Below are 20,507 nucleotides of genomic sequence, written 5' to 3' on the forward strand. Positions count from 1 at the left end.
AGCTAAAGCTATCTAGTGAGACTCGGTTGCAACCCTCTCCCTCCCCCCAAAAGCATTCTCAAGTATTCTCCACTACCTTACCACACAAATGAAGTTATGTGTCCTTGTCACAGGCCAGTGACGCAGTGCTTGCTACAGCTTACAATTGTTCAACAGGTGTACAGCCCCAGCTGTTTGAGAATAGATGTCAGATGAACCCAGCAGTAAGAGCAGAATAAAGACACCTGACACTCAGTTTCACGGTGCCTGCCTATAATAATCTCAGTACTTTGGAGGCAGGGGCGAGACGTTCAGGAATTTAAGCCTACCGTCAGCTACATGGTGGGCTTGAGGTTAGCTTGGGCTACTTGAGATTCTGTCTCAAAGAAAAAAAAAAAAGCCCAGGCGTGTTGTTACACACCTTTAATCCCAGCACTTGGGAGGGAGAAAGGTGGATCGGTGGATTGCTATGAGTTTGACGCCAGCCTGGTCTACAAAGAGAATCCAAGACAGCCAATTCTACATAGAGAAACCATGTTTCTAAAAACAGAAAAAAAAAAAAAAAAAAAAAAAAAGCAGAATAAATAAAAATCAATAGATACTTGGTGTTTTTCTTCTAATCTGTGTTAATTTTTGTAATGTAAGGTGCTCCACCTCCATTGTGAGATTCCTGTTGTAAATGGTTATGCTTTATACCTGGAGGTTAGTTTGCTAACCCATATTTTCTCTCTCCAGGTTAGTTGAAACATTGAAAAGCAGGCAGTGAGCCCGTTGCCATCAGCTCCTGTGAACCAAACGCTACGTCACATACTCATTGGAACCGGTCAGATGTGCTTCCTGTGACTGTCGGAACTGTGTGATTCTGGCACATGGAGAACTGACTTCAATATTTGTAATAAATATAAGAAACAAGTATTTGGTGAGAGGGTTAGCTTGATTGAATCACCCAAATGGGTTATGTAATGTAAAATAGTTCTTGCTTTCTTGTGTTAAGGTATATATTCTATTTGTATGGAATTCTTACTCAAATACAGTTCTATTAAAGAATATACAGTCTTGGGGGGAGCCCTCCTATTTTTAAATTAGTGGTTGCATCTTGTTTGTATGAACACTAATATTTAGCTCAGACTTATTCCCCCCTTAAAATGAATTAAGACTTTGCAAAGATTAATCTTAGCAAAGTAGATTAGAAATATAGTGTATAATATAATCTTCATTTGCCCAACTGACTAGTTTATATTAAGGTATTTCACTTAAGAGATTTTGGTTACAGGCATGAGTATTATTTTGTTGGCTTACTTTACTGACTTAACATTATTTTATACTTTATAGTTGTCAAAAGAACTTTACTTATGTTGACCTGAACTTCGTGCAGGAACCCTGTGAGGAAGGCAGGGTTCTGCTCCGTTAGTTTTCCAGGCCCTAGACAGTGAGGTAGGGAGGGTCAGGCTTCTGGGTCAGAAACTTGTGTCCTAGATTATACTGTGCCTGGACGTGCCAGTAATACCTAGGTGTGGTGGCACACACCTGTAATCCTAGCACTCAGGAGACAGACGCAGGAGGACCAAGAGTTCAAGACTAGCGTCACCTTTGTGATGAGTCTGAGGCCAGCTTGGGCTGCTTTAGACTGTCTCACAACAAAACCAACCAACCAACCAACCAACCAAATTATGCTGAGGTAGTTGCATTCAAAGTATAAACTCTTGTCTATACTAGTAAAATGGTAAGTGATGCAGTCAGAAAGATCCCAAATGGCTGTATTTGATGACTTCACAACACAAAAAAAAACTTCACATGAAAGGAAATAAAATAATTTTAATAAGCATTAACAAGATGTCTTTATTGTCTTCCATTCATTTACCTTTACTGGTATGAAATTGGTTAAAAATTAGAATCTTACTGTCTTATAGCAAAAATATTCCTAAAAATTAGACATACTGCTGGATGTGGTGGCGCACACCTTTAATCCCAGCACTCGGGAGGCAGAGGCACGTGGATTGCTGTGAGTTCGAGACCAGCCTGGTCTACAAAGCAAGTCTAGGCCCCCCAGGGCTACACAGAGAAACCCTGTCTCAGAAAAAAAAAATTAGAGAAACTTTCTCAACTTAGTAATCCACATGCTTAGTTACCGTGTGCAGTGAGTATAACCCACAGTGTTACCATTAGTGAACACGGGAGTTCTTTCAGAGAAGTTGGACAGTTGACATATAACTATTAGGCATTGGTAGAGACTTGAGCTCTGCCTTCCCTCCCATACATGGATATTTTGTTGGGGTAAGTGAATGAGTGCACTTTGCTCCTGCAGGATTTTTATTTTTTGGAGTTAGTCCAAGCTGGCTTCAAAATTTCAGCCTGGCTCCTGTAATGCAGGAGTTGTGGCTAGGCACCAGCATAGCCAGTTTGAGATTCATAACCTCTACAGTTTGAGTTCTATGAAATCTTTTTTCCTCCAGGCAGTTATTCCCAGTACAAATAATCAAAACAAAATGAGTGGGCAAAAGCCTTTGTTTTTATAAGAACCTTAAAAAAAAAAAAAGATTTATTTATTATGTATACAGTGTTCTGCCTGCATGTACACCGGTAGGCCATAAGAGCATCAGATCATATTACAGATGATTGTGAGCCACTATGGTTGCTGGGAATTGAACTCAGGACCTCTGGAAGAGCAGCCAGTGCTTTTAACCTGAGCCATCTCTCCAGCCCCCATGGCCTTTGTTTTTATTTGAATACTGGTATCCATATATGTGGCAGTTCCATTCCAATGGAACATGTTCATACTTGAGGTGGCTCAGTGGACTGTTTGCTAGGCAATTTTGAGGATCAGTGCTGGCTATCCAGCACCCACGTAAAAAGACAGACATGTCTAGGCTCAGTGCTGGGGCCTGAGCCTTATGAAGTGGCAAGGTCCAGTGAGACCTAACTTAGCTCAAAAGGAGTTGAGAATGCTAGAAGATGAGACACATCAACCCCTGACCTTCACATCTGCACACAGACAAGCGCACGCCTCACTAATACACATACCATGCAAAAAATACATTTAAAGTTGAAGTAAGGTGCATTTGTCAGGAAGGCAAGTGGCACTGCAATTACACTTCAGCTTCCTTTTGGTCAGTGGCACACAGCTGGCAACTGGTACAAGAGTAACTTCTTTACATGGAGTTACTAGGCTTCTTATTCTCAAGGTGCTGCATACGCCTGTTTGATTCTGCAACACTGGGAAAATCAACACCTGGCAGGCACATGCTGCCTGGCACTGCCCCTGCCGGCTCCACCTGGTCATGGTGCTGCTGGTCTATCACATACAGGCAAGAAGAAGTCTGCGTTTTGATGTTGATGTTTGCAAGGTAAATCTGGAAACTAGAGTGTGTGTATGCACCGGTAAGACGCTTGGTAACGGGAGTGTTTTGAATCTACCGCCTACATTCTGCATCTCCTTAGTTTATTTGCTGAATCTGTTTCCAAATACACTGGGCACTGAAGAATACTGCTTCAGTGTTGAGTGCAGTGAGCAAAAGATGACATGGCCGAACAGCTAAAACCAGTTTCCTCTAAATGTGTGAGCCACTGCACACTTAGAACCAACTGGCAAAGTTTCAGTGAAACCATACGATAATTTGTTTCTTGTTAGTTGTTTGCTGTTTAAAGGATGATGTATTTGCATATAAGCATATGTGCAAATACATGGGGACATGTATGTATGTATGTATGTATGTATGTATGTATGTATGAAACAGATTTCATCATATGCTGTATGTGTGCACACATGTCCAGATTCCTAAGTTTATTATAATACAGTGGTATTCTCTTTTTCTAGGCCTTGCTTTCCGTGCTAACAGTATCTAAGACTCATGTATATGGATGTAACTAGCTCATTTCTCTACCGTGTTTCTGTGAATGAATTTACCTGTCTATTCTCCTGTGGAAGGGCACTGGGATTCCCTTTACCTAGTGTGTGTGGTCCCAGGGTTCTCATTTTCTCTTAGTCCTGGACTACTGGGCTGGAAGCATCTTCAGGTACATAGTCAATGCCAAATTGTTTTATTTTTTGTTTTTTCAAGACAGGGTTTCTCTGTGTAGCCTCGGCTATCCTGGACTCACTGTAGACCAGGCTGGCCTTGAAGTCAGCAATCCACCTGCCTCTGCCTCCCCAAGTGCTGGGATTACATGAGTGCACCACGGCGCTCGGCTATACCAAGTTGTTTTGCAATGTGCTTTCTAAGACTTGTGTTGCCCCACTGAGTTCCTAACGTTAGGTGTGGTCAGCCTCATCATAGATAGGTTTATAACAATTTCCTCCAACCAGTTCTGCTAGGAACTAATCCTGTATTATATGGGGAATAGCAGGGTGTAGGAACTCTTACCATGGTGGCATTTGGTGGTGGTGATGAGGCTAAAGGCAATGGCTCCTAAACTACTAGTTCTAAGAACTGCTCCAGCCATGTCGGCTGACACTTCTGTGTCTCTTGTGCACACCTTTTTCTCTTATCTACGGGATCACCAGCTGACTCTGGATAACTCATCACATAGTCTGGAAACAAACCCTTTAATGGTGGCATGTGGAGAATGCCACATCCTAGGGTGGACCTCTTTAGGAGAAGCACCTTTAAAAAGTGTTCTCTTTGATTTTGTGTATGTTTGTGTATGCATGCCACAGGGACCAGAAGAGAGCACACGGTGCTGGAGCTGGAGGTACAGGCAGCTATGGACTGTCTGATGGCTGCTGGGAACTGAACTCAAGTCTTTGCAAAGAGCAGCAAATGCTCTTACTGAACCATCCAGAAGGGAAGCCTGTGATACAGCGGGAATTCTCACCTTCCGGTCTTTCCTGTCAGACACATACAGGACAAGCTCTTACTGCATCTTTTCCTAAAAGCACCTATTTTGTTGGTTCATTGTCTTGTTTTTCCAAGTAAGTTTTAGAATCAGTTCTTTGTTTTTTTTGAGACAAGAGTTTCTCTGTGTAGCCTTGACTATCTTGGACATGCTTTGTCGACCAGAACTGGCCTAGAACTCTGCCTCCCCGAGTGCTGGGATTACAGGCTAGAATTGGCTTTATTAATTAGCTTAGCATGAACTTTTTTGGGGTCTTGCTTTCATGAGTCACCCAGTGGGATGAATCTGGGAAAACAGCATTCTATGATACTAAATCCATCAGCATGGCTGTAGCTATTTGCACAGACTTCCCAATGCCTCCTGACAAGCTCACATGTTATCATAGAGGCTCTGTTTTGCTTTCCATATATATATATATATATATATATATATATATATATATATATATATATATTTTTTTTTTTTTTTTTTTTTTTTTTTTTTTTTGAGGCAGGGTCTTCCTATGTTCTCAAACTCACAGAGATCCACTTGCCTCTGCCACCAGAGTGCTAGGATCCAAGTATGCACCACCACACCAGATTCCCACCCCCATTAAGTGACCTTTTTTTTTTCTTTTGGTGAAAAAGTTAGGCTTTAAATCATATCACTCAATCTCATATTCTTTCTAGACAATGAAGATATGAGAAGCATATTAAATATTTTAATTAAAAAATACAAGCATGATTACACTAAAATATACATTCCAAATCTATACCGAAGTTTTAATTTCTTTTCTTTTGGTTGAGACAGGAGTCCAGCTGGCCTGAAACTTGCAGCCATCCTCTTGCCTCGGCCTTCCAAGTGCAGAAACGACAGGTGTTAAGCCATACCTACCTTTCAGAGTTTAATGTAAGAGACAAAATTTGCTGGGAATTCAGCCTGCTGGAAGGAAGCAGGAAGTTCAGGTCTTCACCCTAGTTGAGACAGTGAGTGAGTTACTGCTATGCACACGGGAGACCTCACTCCACCATTGCTAAATCTCTCAGGCTGTGCGACTTTTGTCTCTTCGCCTTATAGCCTGGGCGCAGGAACTCTATCTTTCTTTTCTTTGCTTCACTTTTATTTTTATGTTTCTTCAACTTCTTCTTGGCAGCAATATCAGGATTGGTTACAAACTTGAAGAGAAAACAAATCTTTTATTACTTCTAATGTACATGTTAAAAGAACCCAAATCAAATGCAGAAGATGTGTCATTAATGAAAATACTTTTCCCAAGCCCTCATTCCTCCCCTGGGCAACAGCGGCACACACGTGTGCATGGCACAAAAGCACTTGTTAACAGTGGACCAGCCATATTCACAACTGCAAACTCACCTCCAGGGCCTTTCTCTTTTTCCGGAGCGCTCTCTTTTCACTAGCCTGTTTCTGCACAGAGGCAAAGGCTAATGAGAAACTCTCCAGCCCCACCAGCTTTTTGAGTAATTCTATGATTTCCTGCGATAGGTTCTTCAGCAAAGGATCTAATCACACACACAAAAAAAGAAGATCAGAGGCAGCCACACATCAAAGTAACATTTAAACTCTTGTGGCAGTAATAGTCATGTTACTACTTAATATAGATCTAAAACTGCCCTTGAGCTCCTGAGGAAGGCTGGTGTGGCTCTGTATCCTCCACCTTAGCCAGAATGCATCAGAGACCAGACTCCAGGATGCCCACCTCCCAGCAGGAACCTGGCCATGAAGACATCGCCGCCGCCCTAGAACATGGCATGGCTTTGGGTTCCCTCTGTAAGCTGCTTAGTTCTGCAGGTGTGGAAGAGGTAAGACTTTTTCTCTCACTTCTAGTCACGGGGCAGGGCAGCTATGCCCACAGTAACGTTTTTTGCGTGTGTGTGATGACAGACTGAGAACCCATCCTCCCTGTCTCTCCTTCTTTATAAAATACAAATCAGCCACAGGGTTTAGCATATTTCACAAATACTGTGGGACTTAAGACGGATGCCGAGTGCCTAACACACAGAATGGACTGCTCCAAATACGCTGGGCACTAAGGAACATCACTTCAGCACGAAGAGCACTGAGCCAATGATGAATGGGGCTGAACAGTTAAAAGCAGCCCCCTGTAAATGTGTTACTTACAACAGCATTACGTATAGCAACCTTAGGAATCTCAATGAAACAATACAGTAATTTTTATTTTCTATTAGTTATTTAGGTCACACATTAAAAAAACATATTATGAGGTACTTGTAAATGAGCAAAATACGAAAACCCGGGATCTAACACCAAATCGGCTCCATTTGTCTTATTTTCAAACTGTTTAAAAACAGTTTTCTCCCATTTGGAGATATTTTTGCCATGTAACTTAGGCAAACCCCAAACTCCCAAATCTTGCAGAGCGCTGGGGTTACCGGCGCACCACCTGTGCAGCTCACTGTGACGGTTAGGAGTACCCTAAACCATCATTTTGTATAAGTAAAAATTCTTTTTTTCTGGTCACTGTTTCACTGGGTAGTCTTGGCTAGCCTTGACTCTATCACGAGCCACCTGCCTCATGAGTCACACTCAGCACCACTCACTTTTTGATATGATTGGAAGCATACACCAAGAACTTGATGAATATAATGGATTAATATATTTGCCAATTAACGGCCTTCTTCCTTAAACTCTAGCAGGGAAGGAAGACCAAGAGGAAGGGGTTATCCAGCATTCAAGGGAGAAGTCAGGGGTCCCAGTGTGCAAACACTCAGGAGGGCCGAAATGGCAGGGTTACCTTGCTCTGAATAGGTGCTGTTGAGTTCTCGGAACAGGGGAGCGATGATCACTGGGAGATAGGGCTTCACCCGGTCTACTCCGAGATCCACGGCGATGGCACCGAGGAACTTAAAGATGCAGGTCCTCTGAAAGAAGAGACTGTTCTCACTTGATGTGTTTCTGCTCAACATGCAGTCATGCAAGTTCATTTGAAAAGCAGAGTTCACTCATTTTGAGACAGATACTGTTGCAGCTTTAGGTTCAGAATATAAAATGCCAAGGACCTGAAGGTTCCACTAATAACATTAAAATATTTGACAAAACTAAACCAAAACAAAAACAAACAAAAACCGACCACTACTATCACCAACAAAACCCAAACCCTAAAACAAATGCCCCAAACCGAAACTCTCAAACAAACAAAACATCAGGCCTGGTAACTGAGGCAGGCTTGCTGCAAGTACACGGTTCAGACCAGCCAGGCTATAGAGCAAGTACCAGCAAATGACTCAGAACCTGTGTCAAGCTGGGTATAGCGGTGCACGCTTTTAATCCAAGCACTCAGGAGGCAGAGGCAGGCAAATCTAAGTTCCAGGCCAGCTTAGTCTAGACAGTCTAGTGAGTTGCAGGACAATCGAGCCAGGCACAGTGGCTCATACCTTTGACGCCAGCATCTGGGAGGCAGAGGCAGACAGATCTCTGTGAATTCAAGCCTAGCAGAGCTCTAGCCAGCCAGAGCTACATAGTGAGCTGAGACTGTCCCAGACAACAGTAGTGAATGAGTGAACAACAGAGACTTGCAGTCGCCCTGCCTCACCTTTAAGGGGTTTCTGGGTGAGTAAGCGGCTTCCAGCTTAGCCATCCGGGTCAGCTTCTGGATCAGCCACAGCAACGAGGCCGGCTTGCTGGGTTCTTCCTTCTCTTCCCTGTCGGACTCCGTCTTTTCATCTGCAGCAGCCCCGTCATCTGTCCCCTCTCTGTGCAGAGCGTCTCCTAAGGTGTCCTGTTCTTCTGACGCTTTCAACTCTCCTTGTTTGCTCCCAGCATCAGGTTCCAGTAAATATAAGACTTTTGCTATGAACAGTAAGTTCTTGACGACCTTAAGAGGGCGTGAGGGGTGAGGTTAGGAACAAGCATGGCTTGCTGGAGCCAACTGACATTGTGCAGTAGACAGAGACAGTGGGTGCAGCACCATTTCACTGGTGGCTGCATTCTTTAAGTTCGTAAATCCTTCCATACAGCGTACCCAAATTCAGTGTCGTGCAGCTGCCACCCATGTAGTTTAGTTCCGTCTTTAAAGTCACAGAAAAAGTAAAACATTTCCTCACAGAATAACTGGTTTTATTTTACTTTGCTCTAACTTCCTTAACCCTAATCATGTAGAAATAACATTAGCTGACTAGCTGCTTTCTATTCATGTTCTGATTGAACTGTAAAAGCTCCTTCTGAGGAGGAAATACAAAACAAAATTAAGCTGAGTTATTATAAGTTACACCAATATAAAATGTCACTAGTGGTCAGGCAGCATTCAACAGTCTTTAGAATTCAATGCCAAGCACTTAATTCTGCCATCCACTCCTTCCTTGACCTTGCTATGTGATAAAGCATGTTCCCATTTACTTTTCTTTTTTTTTTTTTTTTTTTGTTTTTCGAGACAGGGTTTCTCTGCGTAGCCTTGGCCATCCGGGACTCACTTTGTAGACCAGGCTGGCCTCGAACTCACAGCGATCCGCCTGCCTCTGCCTCCCGAGTGCTGGGATTAACGGAGTGCGCCACCACACCCGGCTTCCCATTTACTTTTTAAAGATGAAGTTGAGACCTGTAGCCCAGGCTGGCCTCCCACCTCAGGCTCCCAAGTGCTGCGACTGCAGGCATGAGCTATACTGGCTATAGTTACAGATCATCTTATAGAAGTACACGGACGACCTTAAGAGGGCGTGAGGGGTGGGGTTAGGAACTATTTTTAATGATGGAATAATGCATTTGCTTTTAAGGACAGCCAATGTTTAGGTCAGGCCATGAGCGGCACATTCTTCTTCTTTAACTTCCAGGGGCATGGGAAAGAAACTGAAGCTTTAAAGGGGTTAGCTGATGAGTCAGTGTTCTTGTAAAACCCGGTAATGATAATGATTATGGTAGAATTGGCATTTTAAGGGTGAAGATGAAAAGGTGAGCAGTCTCCCTCCTCTATCGTCTTACTGGAAACGGGGATGAAGCCAAGCTATTCCAATATTGACCCCAGAGTCAACTAGACAGGCATGTGTAACTGAACACATACTAGATGCTTACATTTTATCAAGTATGCCAAATACTAAAGCTGGTGAAAAACAAAAGAAAGCAAATACAAACATAAGCCTATTCTGAGTCCATTGGCAGAAGAGCAGGCCGCCTGTCCTACGCAGGGACGATCACACACACACTTACCTGTTCTCCTAGAGACTCATCTAAGAATTTGGAACGCAACTGATGGCACGAAGCTAGAGAGATACTCTTCATCTGGGAAAAGAGACGGACACCAGAGGACAGAGAGCACATTGGTTGGTTGTTAAAAATCCAAAAAACCCAACCCAAGCAAACAAAAGAGCGTCAGTTACATATAACAGCTGGGTATGGAGGCACATGTCTAAAATCCGAGCATGTTGGAAGGCTAAAGCCAAGAAGCCCTGGATTTAAGGCTACTCTGGGACACACAGGTTCCAGAATAACTTTATGTTACATAGCGACAGCATGCCTCAAAACCGACCCAAACAACAGCCCCCCGCCCCCCACCTCTCCTCCTGATCACGTGCGAGGCAAGTCGTTGGCTAGAGTTTCTCCTACCCAGGGGCCAGCCCCACGACAGACCATAAACTCCCAGGGCACACATCTCACCCAGCTCAGAAGCGGGGAAAAGAGGCTGTAGAGAAACTGTACCTTAGAAACATACAAGCAGCAACAACAACAACAACAGACCGGAGCCAGGCATGGAAAAATGCAACGCCCTAGGATTTGGGAGGCTGAGGCCGAAGGATCACAGTAAGTTTCAGGTCAGCTTAATTTTAGGCTAGCCAGGGCTATATAGTGAGATTGTGTCTTTAAAAAATAAGAAGAGTCAGGTGTGGTGATGCACACCTGTTAACTCCAGCATTCAGGGAGGCAGAGTCAGGCAGCTCCATGTGAGTTTGAGACCAGCCTTGTCTACAGAATGAGTCCAGTATGGCGAGGACTGTTACACAGAGAAACCCTGTCTTGAAAAACTAAAACCAAATCAACCCAAATAACCCAACAACCACCACCACCACCACCAAAACGAAAAGAAAAAAAGAAAAGAAGGAAAAGAGAAATGGTACCTTCTGGTCGAGGTCACTTGTTAGGAACCTGATTGCTACAGGGTCTGAGGCTTTCTTTTTCGTCTTTTTGCCTTTCCATTTCTGAATGAGCTCTTCCGGTTGGCAGGAGGCAAAGAGCAGTCCAACAATCTGGGCTGCTGTGAGCCACACCCAGCTATGCGGATGTCTGAGGTGAGAGTGCACATGGCCTGAAAGAGCAAATGCATTCTCAGACGCCTCACACTTTCTGATTCCCTGGAGGTTAACACCGAAGAGTTTAGTCATCTATGGAGCCTCTCTTATGGGCTTGGACTGATGAACCAAGGAGGAAAATAACTGTCCCTGCTTTCCAGGCCACAAAATCCCAGGAGAAGAGGTAGAGAGGAAACAATTATATAACTAACTCTGGTAAACAGCACTGCAGAAATACACAACGGCCCCATAATTCCCTAGGAGCTGGTGCCACATGCGCTAGCTTCAGAATCCCGGGAGAAAAGATATTTTAAAGGTCAGTAAGATAAACATATATACAGACACAAGCTTCTGTCTAACAGAGAAACTGGTGATGGGAAACGATCATTTCTTTGAGTGTTTCCACGGTACCCTGCTTTAGACATCACAATTGGGAAGCAGAGCTGTAGCTTCATCTTACAGACGAGGAAGGAAATGCTCCCGGGAGGCTGGTGTTGTGCAGAGCCACAGCCTGACCTCACTCAGAACTCAGGGCTCGCAAGAGGATGGACACAGGCCTCTTTCCATCACACGCGGCAAGTAAAGCGACAAGTCTAACGTGACTATCATTTAACCGCAGCAGTCTATGTAAACGTCCATGTTCTGACTAATTTAAGCGCAGCATTCCATGTAAACATCCATGTTCTGACTAATTTAACCTTCTATGTTTAATTGAAATTCTGAAGTTACACTCTTCATCTAGAGGTATATATAGTAAACACAGTAATTTAATATCCTCAAATGAAAAGGGCAGGAAATGGGGGTGCACTTCCACGAGCACTGAAAAGGCATTTACTGCGCAGTCCTGTGGTGAGGTGCTGGAAAGAAACAGAGACTGTGTTTCCCTCTCAAACCACGTTGCAAACGATAAACATGGATAACTCTTTGGAAATTTTCATTATTTATTTTTATTTCCACCCTCACTATCTCCTACCCCCTCGCCCTCTCTACTCCTTTTCACCAACAAGCTCCCTAAACACAATTCTTAGCACATCATGCAGCAGCAGCAATGTCGTCAGATTAAATAAAATACTTACTCCAGATTTTATTCAAAGTCTCGGAGGGCTTGGTAAAGTGAATAAAATTACATTCCTTGATGAGTTTACTTATTAGTGTGAGAAAACCAAACAGCAGGCGATCTGCAGCCTTTTCTTCTGTTTCCTCTAGGATCTAAACACAAGGGGAAGGCACTCTTAACACAATGCCCTGGAGGCACCCAGTGCATACACCTCTCCAGCAGGCAAGTCCCTGCCATGCTTTCCAACCTCAGCAACAGAGCCGGGGCAAGCCCACCCCCAGCTGCGAGAAGCAGAAATGTTTCTGGATGTTGACAGATGTCCCCTGTGGAGTACGGTGCCCTCGCTGAGGGTCTCTGATCTTCACAACCATGGAAGACAGCTTATTTTCACCCCTACTTACATTTGAGATAGTATCTCACTGTGCATATCGAGCTGTCGGCAAACTCCTAATTCTCCTGCTTCAGGCTCTCAAGGGCTTGGGATTATGGGTGTGTATTACCAAGACAGGCTGCCCCGTGGAATTATGGGTGTGCATCACCACAACAGGCTGCCCCTTGCTTGTTTCAGTGATGCTGGGGGTTTGGGCATGCTGGGTAATTATCACTGGAATATTCCCTTCAGCATGAGGCCCCATTTAAAAAAGCTCCAGCTGCACAGAATTCTTGCTCTTACTAACAAAAACAGCATGTTTAAATACAGCACTAGCTACACCAACTCAACCCAAGTGCTTTCTTTAGTAAACATTCCCCAAGTTTAGTTGCTAGCAAATTACTTACATCTTTAAAGTTTTCAGGATCAATTTCCTTTTCGATCACAGGAAGAAGAGTTCCAAACCTTCTCTCAAAATCAACTCCTTCACTTTCCACAAACAAGCCACAGGTCAGGGCAGCGAGCTGCCTGTTTAATCGCTACCAAAAAAAAAAAAAAAAAAAAAAGAAAAAAAGAAAAAGAAAAAGACATCACAAGATGATGTAGGATTACAGAAAGGCGGGAGGTATTGTCAACACCAGAGATGCTGAGTATTGTGGAACCTTGCTGTACATTTGTATAGGTGGGTGTGTATGGATGACAGGAAACTAGAAAAGGGCCCATGAGAGGAAAAAGGTTAAGGGAGAGGGACAGGGAGGATGATAAAACCTGACAGCAGAAAGGGGAGCTATGGGGGAAAAGATCCAAGTCAGACGGGGGCCACGGGGGCTGGAGGGGTGAACCAAACCAAGTATGGATAAAACTGTAATTTTCAAAAAAGAGAAGAAAATGAATCAAATTCTAGTGGAACTCAATAAAAGATGGACCAGCGGAGACGGTGACAGTTTGAGTGGGAAGAATAATGAAAATACACTCAGAAGCTGAAGGGCAACCCCGGAGGCCGAAGGGTCAGGCCCTCACGCCCTTGTGCTGTGAAGACACCTAACAGCTGATTTTCTGCAGCTTTTACACTCTGTGCAACTTTAAGAGCATAGTATCTGCAGAATCATATACCAGCGGGCTATCTGGGATATGCCGTTGCAACAGGAAATCTAGCACGTGTTCTCTTATACATTATGGCCCAAAGCTAAGACATGTTACCGAACTTTGACCAAAAGCAACACTAACCTTCTTTGCTTCAAACCAGGAGGTAACCAGACCGAACAGCCAGTCTCTCTTTTCAAGGCTGACCTTGCTGAGTAACGACTTGATCGCCATGGCCGCCATCCTTTTGCACATGGCCGAGTCATCGTTGACCATCATCAGGCAAAGAGGGATGAAGAACATCCCGCAGTTGTCATGGAGGAGTCCCTACGGCAAAACAGGCACCGGTGAGAACACCCACAACAGAACTGCCACGAGGTGTGACAAGGAAGAGCCAGGGCTTCCGGGGCCCATGGGGAAACGGTACCTGAGGGAAGGTGTCAAAAAGGTAAGCAATCATTTCCAAGGTGGATTCTCTTCCAGTCTCGTGTTCGTAACTAGGGCAAGAATATTAGGTAGACTCAGTATTTTGCGATTAGTTTTATTTTAGATGTATCCGTTTGTCAGCCTGTGTCCACTCCCTTCACGTCAGTGACTGCATGCATCCGGCCAGTGGCCCTGCAGGTTTAGATGTAATGCTCTTGGGCTTCCACTCTGACCAGACTGAGTGGAAAGCGTCTTACAGAAGCACCAGGGAAGCCAAGAGCAACAGTGCAGCAGCCCCGGAGGAACCGGCACCACACTTAGGCTGCCCTTCAAGACAACCACCACACTAAAGTCAAGGAAGAAACAGCCCCTCTGCTCCCAGGGCTCACGGTTGCGCTTACTTCAGTTGAGCGAGCATGAATTCCAGGTTCGGTCTCAGTTTGTCGCCGAGGGGATAGTCAAGAATGTATTTCAGGAAAACCTAGGAACAAAGCACACACCGGTTATGTGGATCCCGGCTGACCCACAGGAGGCCCTGCTCCCCTCCCCTCGTTTCCTTATGAGGCAGGAGAGTGACGCAGGGCTCTGTCTGGGCTTGCAACCTACCACTGAGGATTCTCCAGGGTTCCTGTCTGCTAAGGTCTGTCTGGGGCTCACAAGAGAGACAAACTGAAGAAGTCAGGATTTCCAAGCAACTCCAGATTAACCTGTCTACCAAGCTTACATTTGTGCCCCTTCCTGTCGCCATGTCACTCACCAAGGTCCTGCCTATCACTGCATGGTCAAAGCTCCAAACCTAAGCCTGCATACCTGAAGCGTCTCTGACTACTGCACTTAACTGCCCCACCTATGGACCAGCACCATCAACCCTTGCTTAGTTCTTTTCGCTTCCTTACGTGGCAGGCGATGAACAAAGCGGCAGCACAGAGAGATTAAGTAATTTACTGGTCCAAACCTTGCTTTTAACCTATTTAACTGTGCGTGTGTGCGCGTGTGCACAGGCACGGAGGCAGGAGGCCAACCTGTGAGAGTTCTTTCCTTCTAGCATGTGGCTCCCAGGGATCATACTCAGACCATCGGGGTTGGCAGCAAATGCTTTCGTTTGCTGAGCTATCTAGCCTGCTAGGCTTCGCCTTTAAAGCACGAGCACTCAGTTAAATACCCAGTGAGAACGAGGCCTAGCCTCAGGCTTGCAGGGTCTGCTGTCTCCCGAATGCTAAGAGAGATGCTAGATGCCTACACGAGGCCGTGTAGACTGTAAGTTGTTGAGCTGAATAAATAATGTGCTGTGTGCTTTAGAATTACTGTCTACAAAGCGTAAGGCCCTATTTCTTGGTATAGAAAAACTGACTCCCTATATCACAGCAAATGAGGGCAGATCACAAGCCAAAGTGACGACCAGAGACCTTGGATGCTAAGTCCTGGGCACACGTTAGTAGTCGACAGCAGCTGCCCCTCCATTCTGTGGTCAAGGAGTTCTCTGTTTCTAGGGATTCGCTTCGACTTTTTCCACCTGGCCTCCTCAGCAGCCTAAAACCACACAAACTACAACTCTGTCACCCACCTCTTGCTTACGGTATGTGTGCTCCTACGGTTAGAGACGGACAGATGTACAAGCAAACGCGACCACGCCACCCTCTACCTAAGGATTACAATGACTGTACACTGCCCTTAGAACAAAGCCCTACACTACATTTTTTTTATCTATCTATCTATCTATCATCTATCTACTGTGTGCGTGTGTGTAGGTGTTGCGTCATACAGTATGTGTGTAGAGGTCAAAGGATGACTTGCAGGAGCTGGTTCTGGGGATGGACTTGGCAGCCGGCACCTTTACACGCTGAGCTCTCTCACTAGCCCAAAGCCCTCCATCTTTAAGCACAGCACAAGGGGCTGCCCAGCCACCCATGCTTTGCTCTGAAGTAAGCGGAGCTCTTGCTCACCCCAAAGGTTACTTTCTGAGGGTGCCTACTGCTCCCTCACCTGGAGGGCTGCACCTTAGTCTCTGTCAGGTTTCAGCTCACCTGGCAATCCTCAGGAAGGCCTTCCTGCCTTCTGCCCTAGTGGCCTGAGTCTCAGAACACAGCAATATCACACAAAGAGCCTCTGGAATCCAGTCCAAGCGTGACCTCTCTAACTAGAAAAGCCAAAGCTGGCAGTGAGGGGCCCGTCATTTACTACAGAAATAAGTTCTAAGTTCTCTTCACGTACCTGCCTGCACTGGACCCTGGCAGGTTCGTTTTGTGCAGAAATTGCCAACTTGGATACTTTCCGCATGATATCATCAATTTCTGGGACCAATAATTTTCTTGATAAAATAGCCTAAAATATAAAGGGAAAAGACATATACTTAAAAAGGATTAAAATGAGAAACTTTATATTTTATAGTAGTTCACCAAATTAAGAACAAAAGACCCTTTAATATAATAAGCTAGAGTACCTAAATTTGTGCAGAGCTCCCTGGGCTTGGGTAAAAATGTGTGTGTGTGTGTGTGTGTGTGTGTGTGTGTGTATGCACACACAATGCTAGGGATTACACCCAGGGCGTTTCACACTCTAGTGTTTTATCATTGAGAAACAATCTGCAGCTCCCCTGAGAAGGTTACCTCATGTTTAAATACTATATTGGGGCTGGAGACATGGTTCTGTTGTTAAGAGCACTGGCTGTTGTTCCAGAGGTCTTGAGTTCAATTTCCAGCACCCACATAGCGGCTCAGAACCATCTATATGGTTGTGGTCCCATGGGATCCAATGTCCTCTTCTAATGTGAAGACATATACGCAGAAAAAATACCCATATATGTGAACAAATACTATATTAGCTTAAATCTGACTACCAAGATAATAATAACCTTCATCAATGACTTAATTTCAGAAGTTAAATAGTGTGCTTCACGTTATTCCAGTGACATCATACCTTCAGAAGACCAAAGGCAGTGGCTTGTCTTGTAGTATCGTAGATGTCTTCCTCAGCGTACGCCAGGAGAACCTGCAGTTGCTTCTCAGTTATCTGATGAGTCTTGATTTTCTTTACAACGATGGTCACACACTGTAAGTCAGAGCAGTGACGTTAACAGCAGCCACCCCAAGGCGAGGGTCTAATGAACTGAAAAGTCCGTCACAACAGTAACTAGGAGGCAAATCTGAGATGTGGTGTGGATCTTGGTCCTGGCTCTAACTGGAACTGTATTTTCTCACCTTGAAACAATTGACCACCAGGTGGAAGTTCTGGCCCCGGGCAGCCCCGAGTCTTGCATAGTTCTTCAGCAGGAGGAAAAGCTGCTTTGTCAGCTGCTGTGCTTTGGTTTCGATGGAAGGCAGGGGGAACCGCAAGACCCAGATGAGGCACTGCAAAGCACCCGTGATCACCTGAGAAGACAAAATGTGACACTACAACCCAGGACGCAGGCCAGCAGGTGAGGTGAACAGGTAACAGGCTGCCGAACCTGCTCTGGGAGAACTATGCACAGAGCATAAGCTTCTCATTTCTTTAAAAGAACAAAAAGTGTCTTAGATTATTTTATGTCTAAGTGAAGAGGGCATCAGACCCTATAGAGCTGCAGTCACAGTGGGTTGTGAGCCATGTGGGTGCTGGGAACGGAACCTGGGTCCTCTGCAAGGGCAGGGCTCTCAACCACTGAGCCGTCTCTCCAGTCAAGTCACTTATGTCTTGCTGTAGAAGAAATGACTCCCTATCATGCAGGTGAAGGCAAATCAGTAAAAACAAAAGCTACTTGAGTACCATGTTCTTAGACATCTGGATAGACTGGACAATTTCAGGACCTTTTTCTTTTTCTTTCTTTGTTTTTCCTGCGACAGTTTCTCTGTGTAGCCTTGGCTGTCGTGGACTTGCTTTGTAGACCAGGCTGGGCTTGAATTCACAGCGATCTGCCTGTCTCTGCCTCCCGAGTACTGGGATTAAAGGCGTGTACCACCATATCCGGCTAGGATATTTTTCTTAACAATTAATTTAAAACAGCTTTTTAAATTTCTAGAATGGCATTTCAATGGAGGCCATCTTTACTAAGTTTGTGTTCTATATACGCAGCACTCTACTGGATGTCACTAGCACTGCCGTCACTGTCCTCTTTTTGAAGTCCTAGGATCAAATCCAGGGCCCTTCATATGCTAGGCCTATGTTTTATTACTGATCTACTGTCCTCAAAAAACTACTGGGCATTACAAATGCAAAGATAGACAGGCGTGGTGGCTCATGCCTGTAATCCCAGCACTTGGGAGGCCGAGGCAGGGAGCTCTTGAATTTGAGGCCAGCCTGGATCTACATAGTTAAGTGTTTCAAAAACCCTCCAAAATAATATGCATATACCTTCTGTGTCAAAAAGAGACAAATGGCTCCAAGTCAGGTCTACAAACAAGCAGCACTTACTATAGTTACATATTGTATAGAAGGGAAGAGAAAGTGTGCTGACACTCAGTGATAATAGAGAATCCCGGAGCTTTCAGGGCCAGGCAGCTCTGCAGTGCCTGACCCACTCCCTCCAGCACAACGGCATCCTCACAGGGCTGGGCTATGAAGAGATAAAGAGCGTCATCTGACAGGCCTGGGCTTTCTAAGTGACGGCCCTGTGACGCTGGAGCTGTACCCAGACCCTAGCATCTTCGTGTGTGAAGCAGGGTAACATGCAGAGTAGGAGATGATGGCTCTGCGGTCTGAGAGGTCCCTCACCTGGATCCTGCTTCCTCATTAAAACCTGTCCTGGGCTGGGAATACAGCTCAGTGGTACAGGGCTTGGCTAGGGTGCATAGAGTCCTAGGTTCATTTAAAAAAAAAAAGTCTGGGGCTTGAGAGAGTTTGCTGTTCCTCCAGAGGAGCCATGTTTATTTGCCAGCATCCACGTCACACGGCTCGCCACCCCTGTAATTGCAGCATTTTGGGGGACCTGCAGCATTTTGGGGGACCTAATGCTATCTTCTGGCTTCCTTGCGCACCCAGATGCAGGCACTTATATACATAAATAAGAATAAAGTAAATCGGACAGGCAATGGTGGCGCATGCTTTTAATTTCAGTACTAGGGAGGCAGAGGCAAGTGGATCTCTGTGTGTTCAAGGCCAGTCTGGTCTAGAGTGAGTTACAGGACAGCTGGAGCTACACAGAGAAACCCTGTCTGGAAAGACTGAAAGAGAATAAAGTAAATCTTTAAGAAGAAAACCCTGCCCTAGAATTTGCAGGGTTGGAGATGAGCTCCTTCGGACAATGACAATGATGGCCATGATGAAGATGAAGATGGCTGGCTTCAACATCCCTGATGATGTCTCTGAGAATCACATTAGATAACATACTAGAAAGACTTCCAAAGATGTTAAGGGCCATCCAAACAAACGGGACTGACTGTGTGTATGGTGCAGCCCTTTATGTGCATGCTGGGAGCCAACCTCAGGCCCTGGTGATCACACAACATGAACTTTCTTGCTGAGCCTTCTTTCTGGGGCCCTCCATCCCCCTCACACCCCACCAAGTTCTTTTCTTTTCTTTTTGGTTTTTCGAGACAAGGTTTCTCTGTGTAGCCCTGGCTGTCCTGGACTTGTTTTGTAGACCAGGCTGGCCTCGAACTCACAGTGATCAGCCTGCCTCTGCCTCTGAACTGCTGGGATTAAAGGCGTGTGCCACCATACTTGGCTCCCAAGTTCTTTTCAATGACGTGGACAGTGATGGTTTGTGTCAACATCCCTTCATAAAGGAGCAAACGTAAGTTCCTGAGTAAGTTTCAGTGTTCCACAAAGTGCATCCCAGGTGCTGGAGCAGCTACTCCAACATGGACCAGGCTCACCTTCACATCCCTGGCTCCCAGGCAGTTTATCAGGACTGACACGAAAGGGTCCAACATTTCCAGCACATGCTCACTAGAAGACTTGATCTTGGAAGTCTTTAGACTCAGGTGCAGCAGCTGAAAGGTTTGAAGAAGATATTTCACATTATTTCTCTATAATACCAGGTGAGTGAGGTAAAGGAGGCGACTTGCAGAGATGAGTATGGCTTTTCAACATTTCTCTATTCAAAATAAGAAAAGAAAATGAAGAAATCTAAGACAGGACCCTCAGAAAGCTGCGCTGTGGGAACTGAGCCTGCAGCTGAGATGGTATCCACATCTGCTGGGATTCCAGGCACAGGCTCCATGCACAGGGCGCAGCAATGACCAGGGCAGACCTGCTGCCTGTACTGAGGACTCTTAGCTAGGAACAGACTCAGAGCTGAAGGGAAGCTAGGCTCACTGCAATGCATGTTGAGATGGTATAGCAGGAGCCTGGATAAAGCCTTGCAGCCCAAAAGGATCAGGAAAAAAATGTAAGCCACAGGAACTAAAGATGACCAGATTAAAAAAAAATCTCATCACCGAAAAAGAAAAATACAGTGAAATTCTATAAATATTACATCAGAACAGTAACCCCAAGACAACTGTATCATCAAAGAAGCGAAGAATGGTAGTGCACGCCTGTAATCCCAGCACTCAGGACGCAGAGGCAGGCGGATTGTTACAAAGGCTGACATGGAGATCCAGGCCAGCCA

The 20,507-nt window shown here is 45.1% G+C and overlaps 1 protein-coding gene across 1 annotated transcript in view; it reads right to left on the reverse strand.

Moving 5' to 3' along the window:
* Nucleotides 1-5,783: 5,783 nt before the first annotated feature.
* Utp20 (UTP20 small subunit processome component) overlaps nt 5,784-20,507 on the reverse strand; it is a 132,743-nt gene continuing 118,019 nt past the window's right edge. The window contains exons 54-68 of the mRNA XM_051172760.1: nt 19,771-19,887; nt 17,179-17,349; nt 16,898-17,029; nt 16,193-16,303; nt 14,383-14,462; nt 13,983-14,052; nt 13,700-13,882; nt 12,880-13,011; nt 12,122-12,254; nt 10,875-11,062; nt 9,970-10,041; nt 8,363-8,644; nt 7,565-7,691; nt 6,166-6,311; nt 5,784-5,966 (exon numbers count right to left, since the gene is read on the reverse strand). Of these exons, the coding sequence (XP_051028717.1) occupies nt 5,811-5,966; nt 6,166-6,311; nt 7,565-7,691; nt 8,363-8,644; nt 9,970-10,041; nt 10,875-11,062; nt 12,122-12,254; nt 12,880-13,011; nt 13,700-13,882; nt 13,983-14,052; nt 14,383-14,462; nt 16,193-16,303; nt 16,898-17,029; nt 17,179-17,349; nt 19,771-19,887 (2,100 nt within the window). The 3' untranslated portion in view covers nt 5,784-5,810. The remainder of the gene's footprint in view (nt 5,967-6,165; nt 6,312-7,564; nt 7,692-8,362; nt 8,645-9,969; nt 10,042-10,874; nt 11,063-12,121; nt 12,255-12,879; nt 13,012-13,699; nt 13,883-13,982; nt 14,053-14,382; nt 14,463-16,192; nt 16,304-16,897; nt 17,030-17,178; nt 17,350-19,770; nt 19,888-20,507) is intronic.

The sequence above is a fragment of the Acomys russatus genome, chromosome 31, assembly GCF_903995435.1.
Source record: "Acomys russatus chromosome 31, mAcoRus1.1, whole genome shotgun sequence".
In the NCBI taxonomy this organism is placed as follows: Eukaryota; Metazoa; Chordata; class Mammalia; order Rodentia; family Muridae; genus Acomys; species Acomys russatus.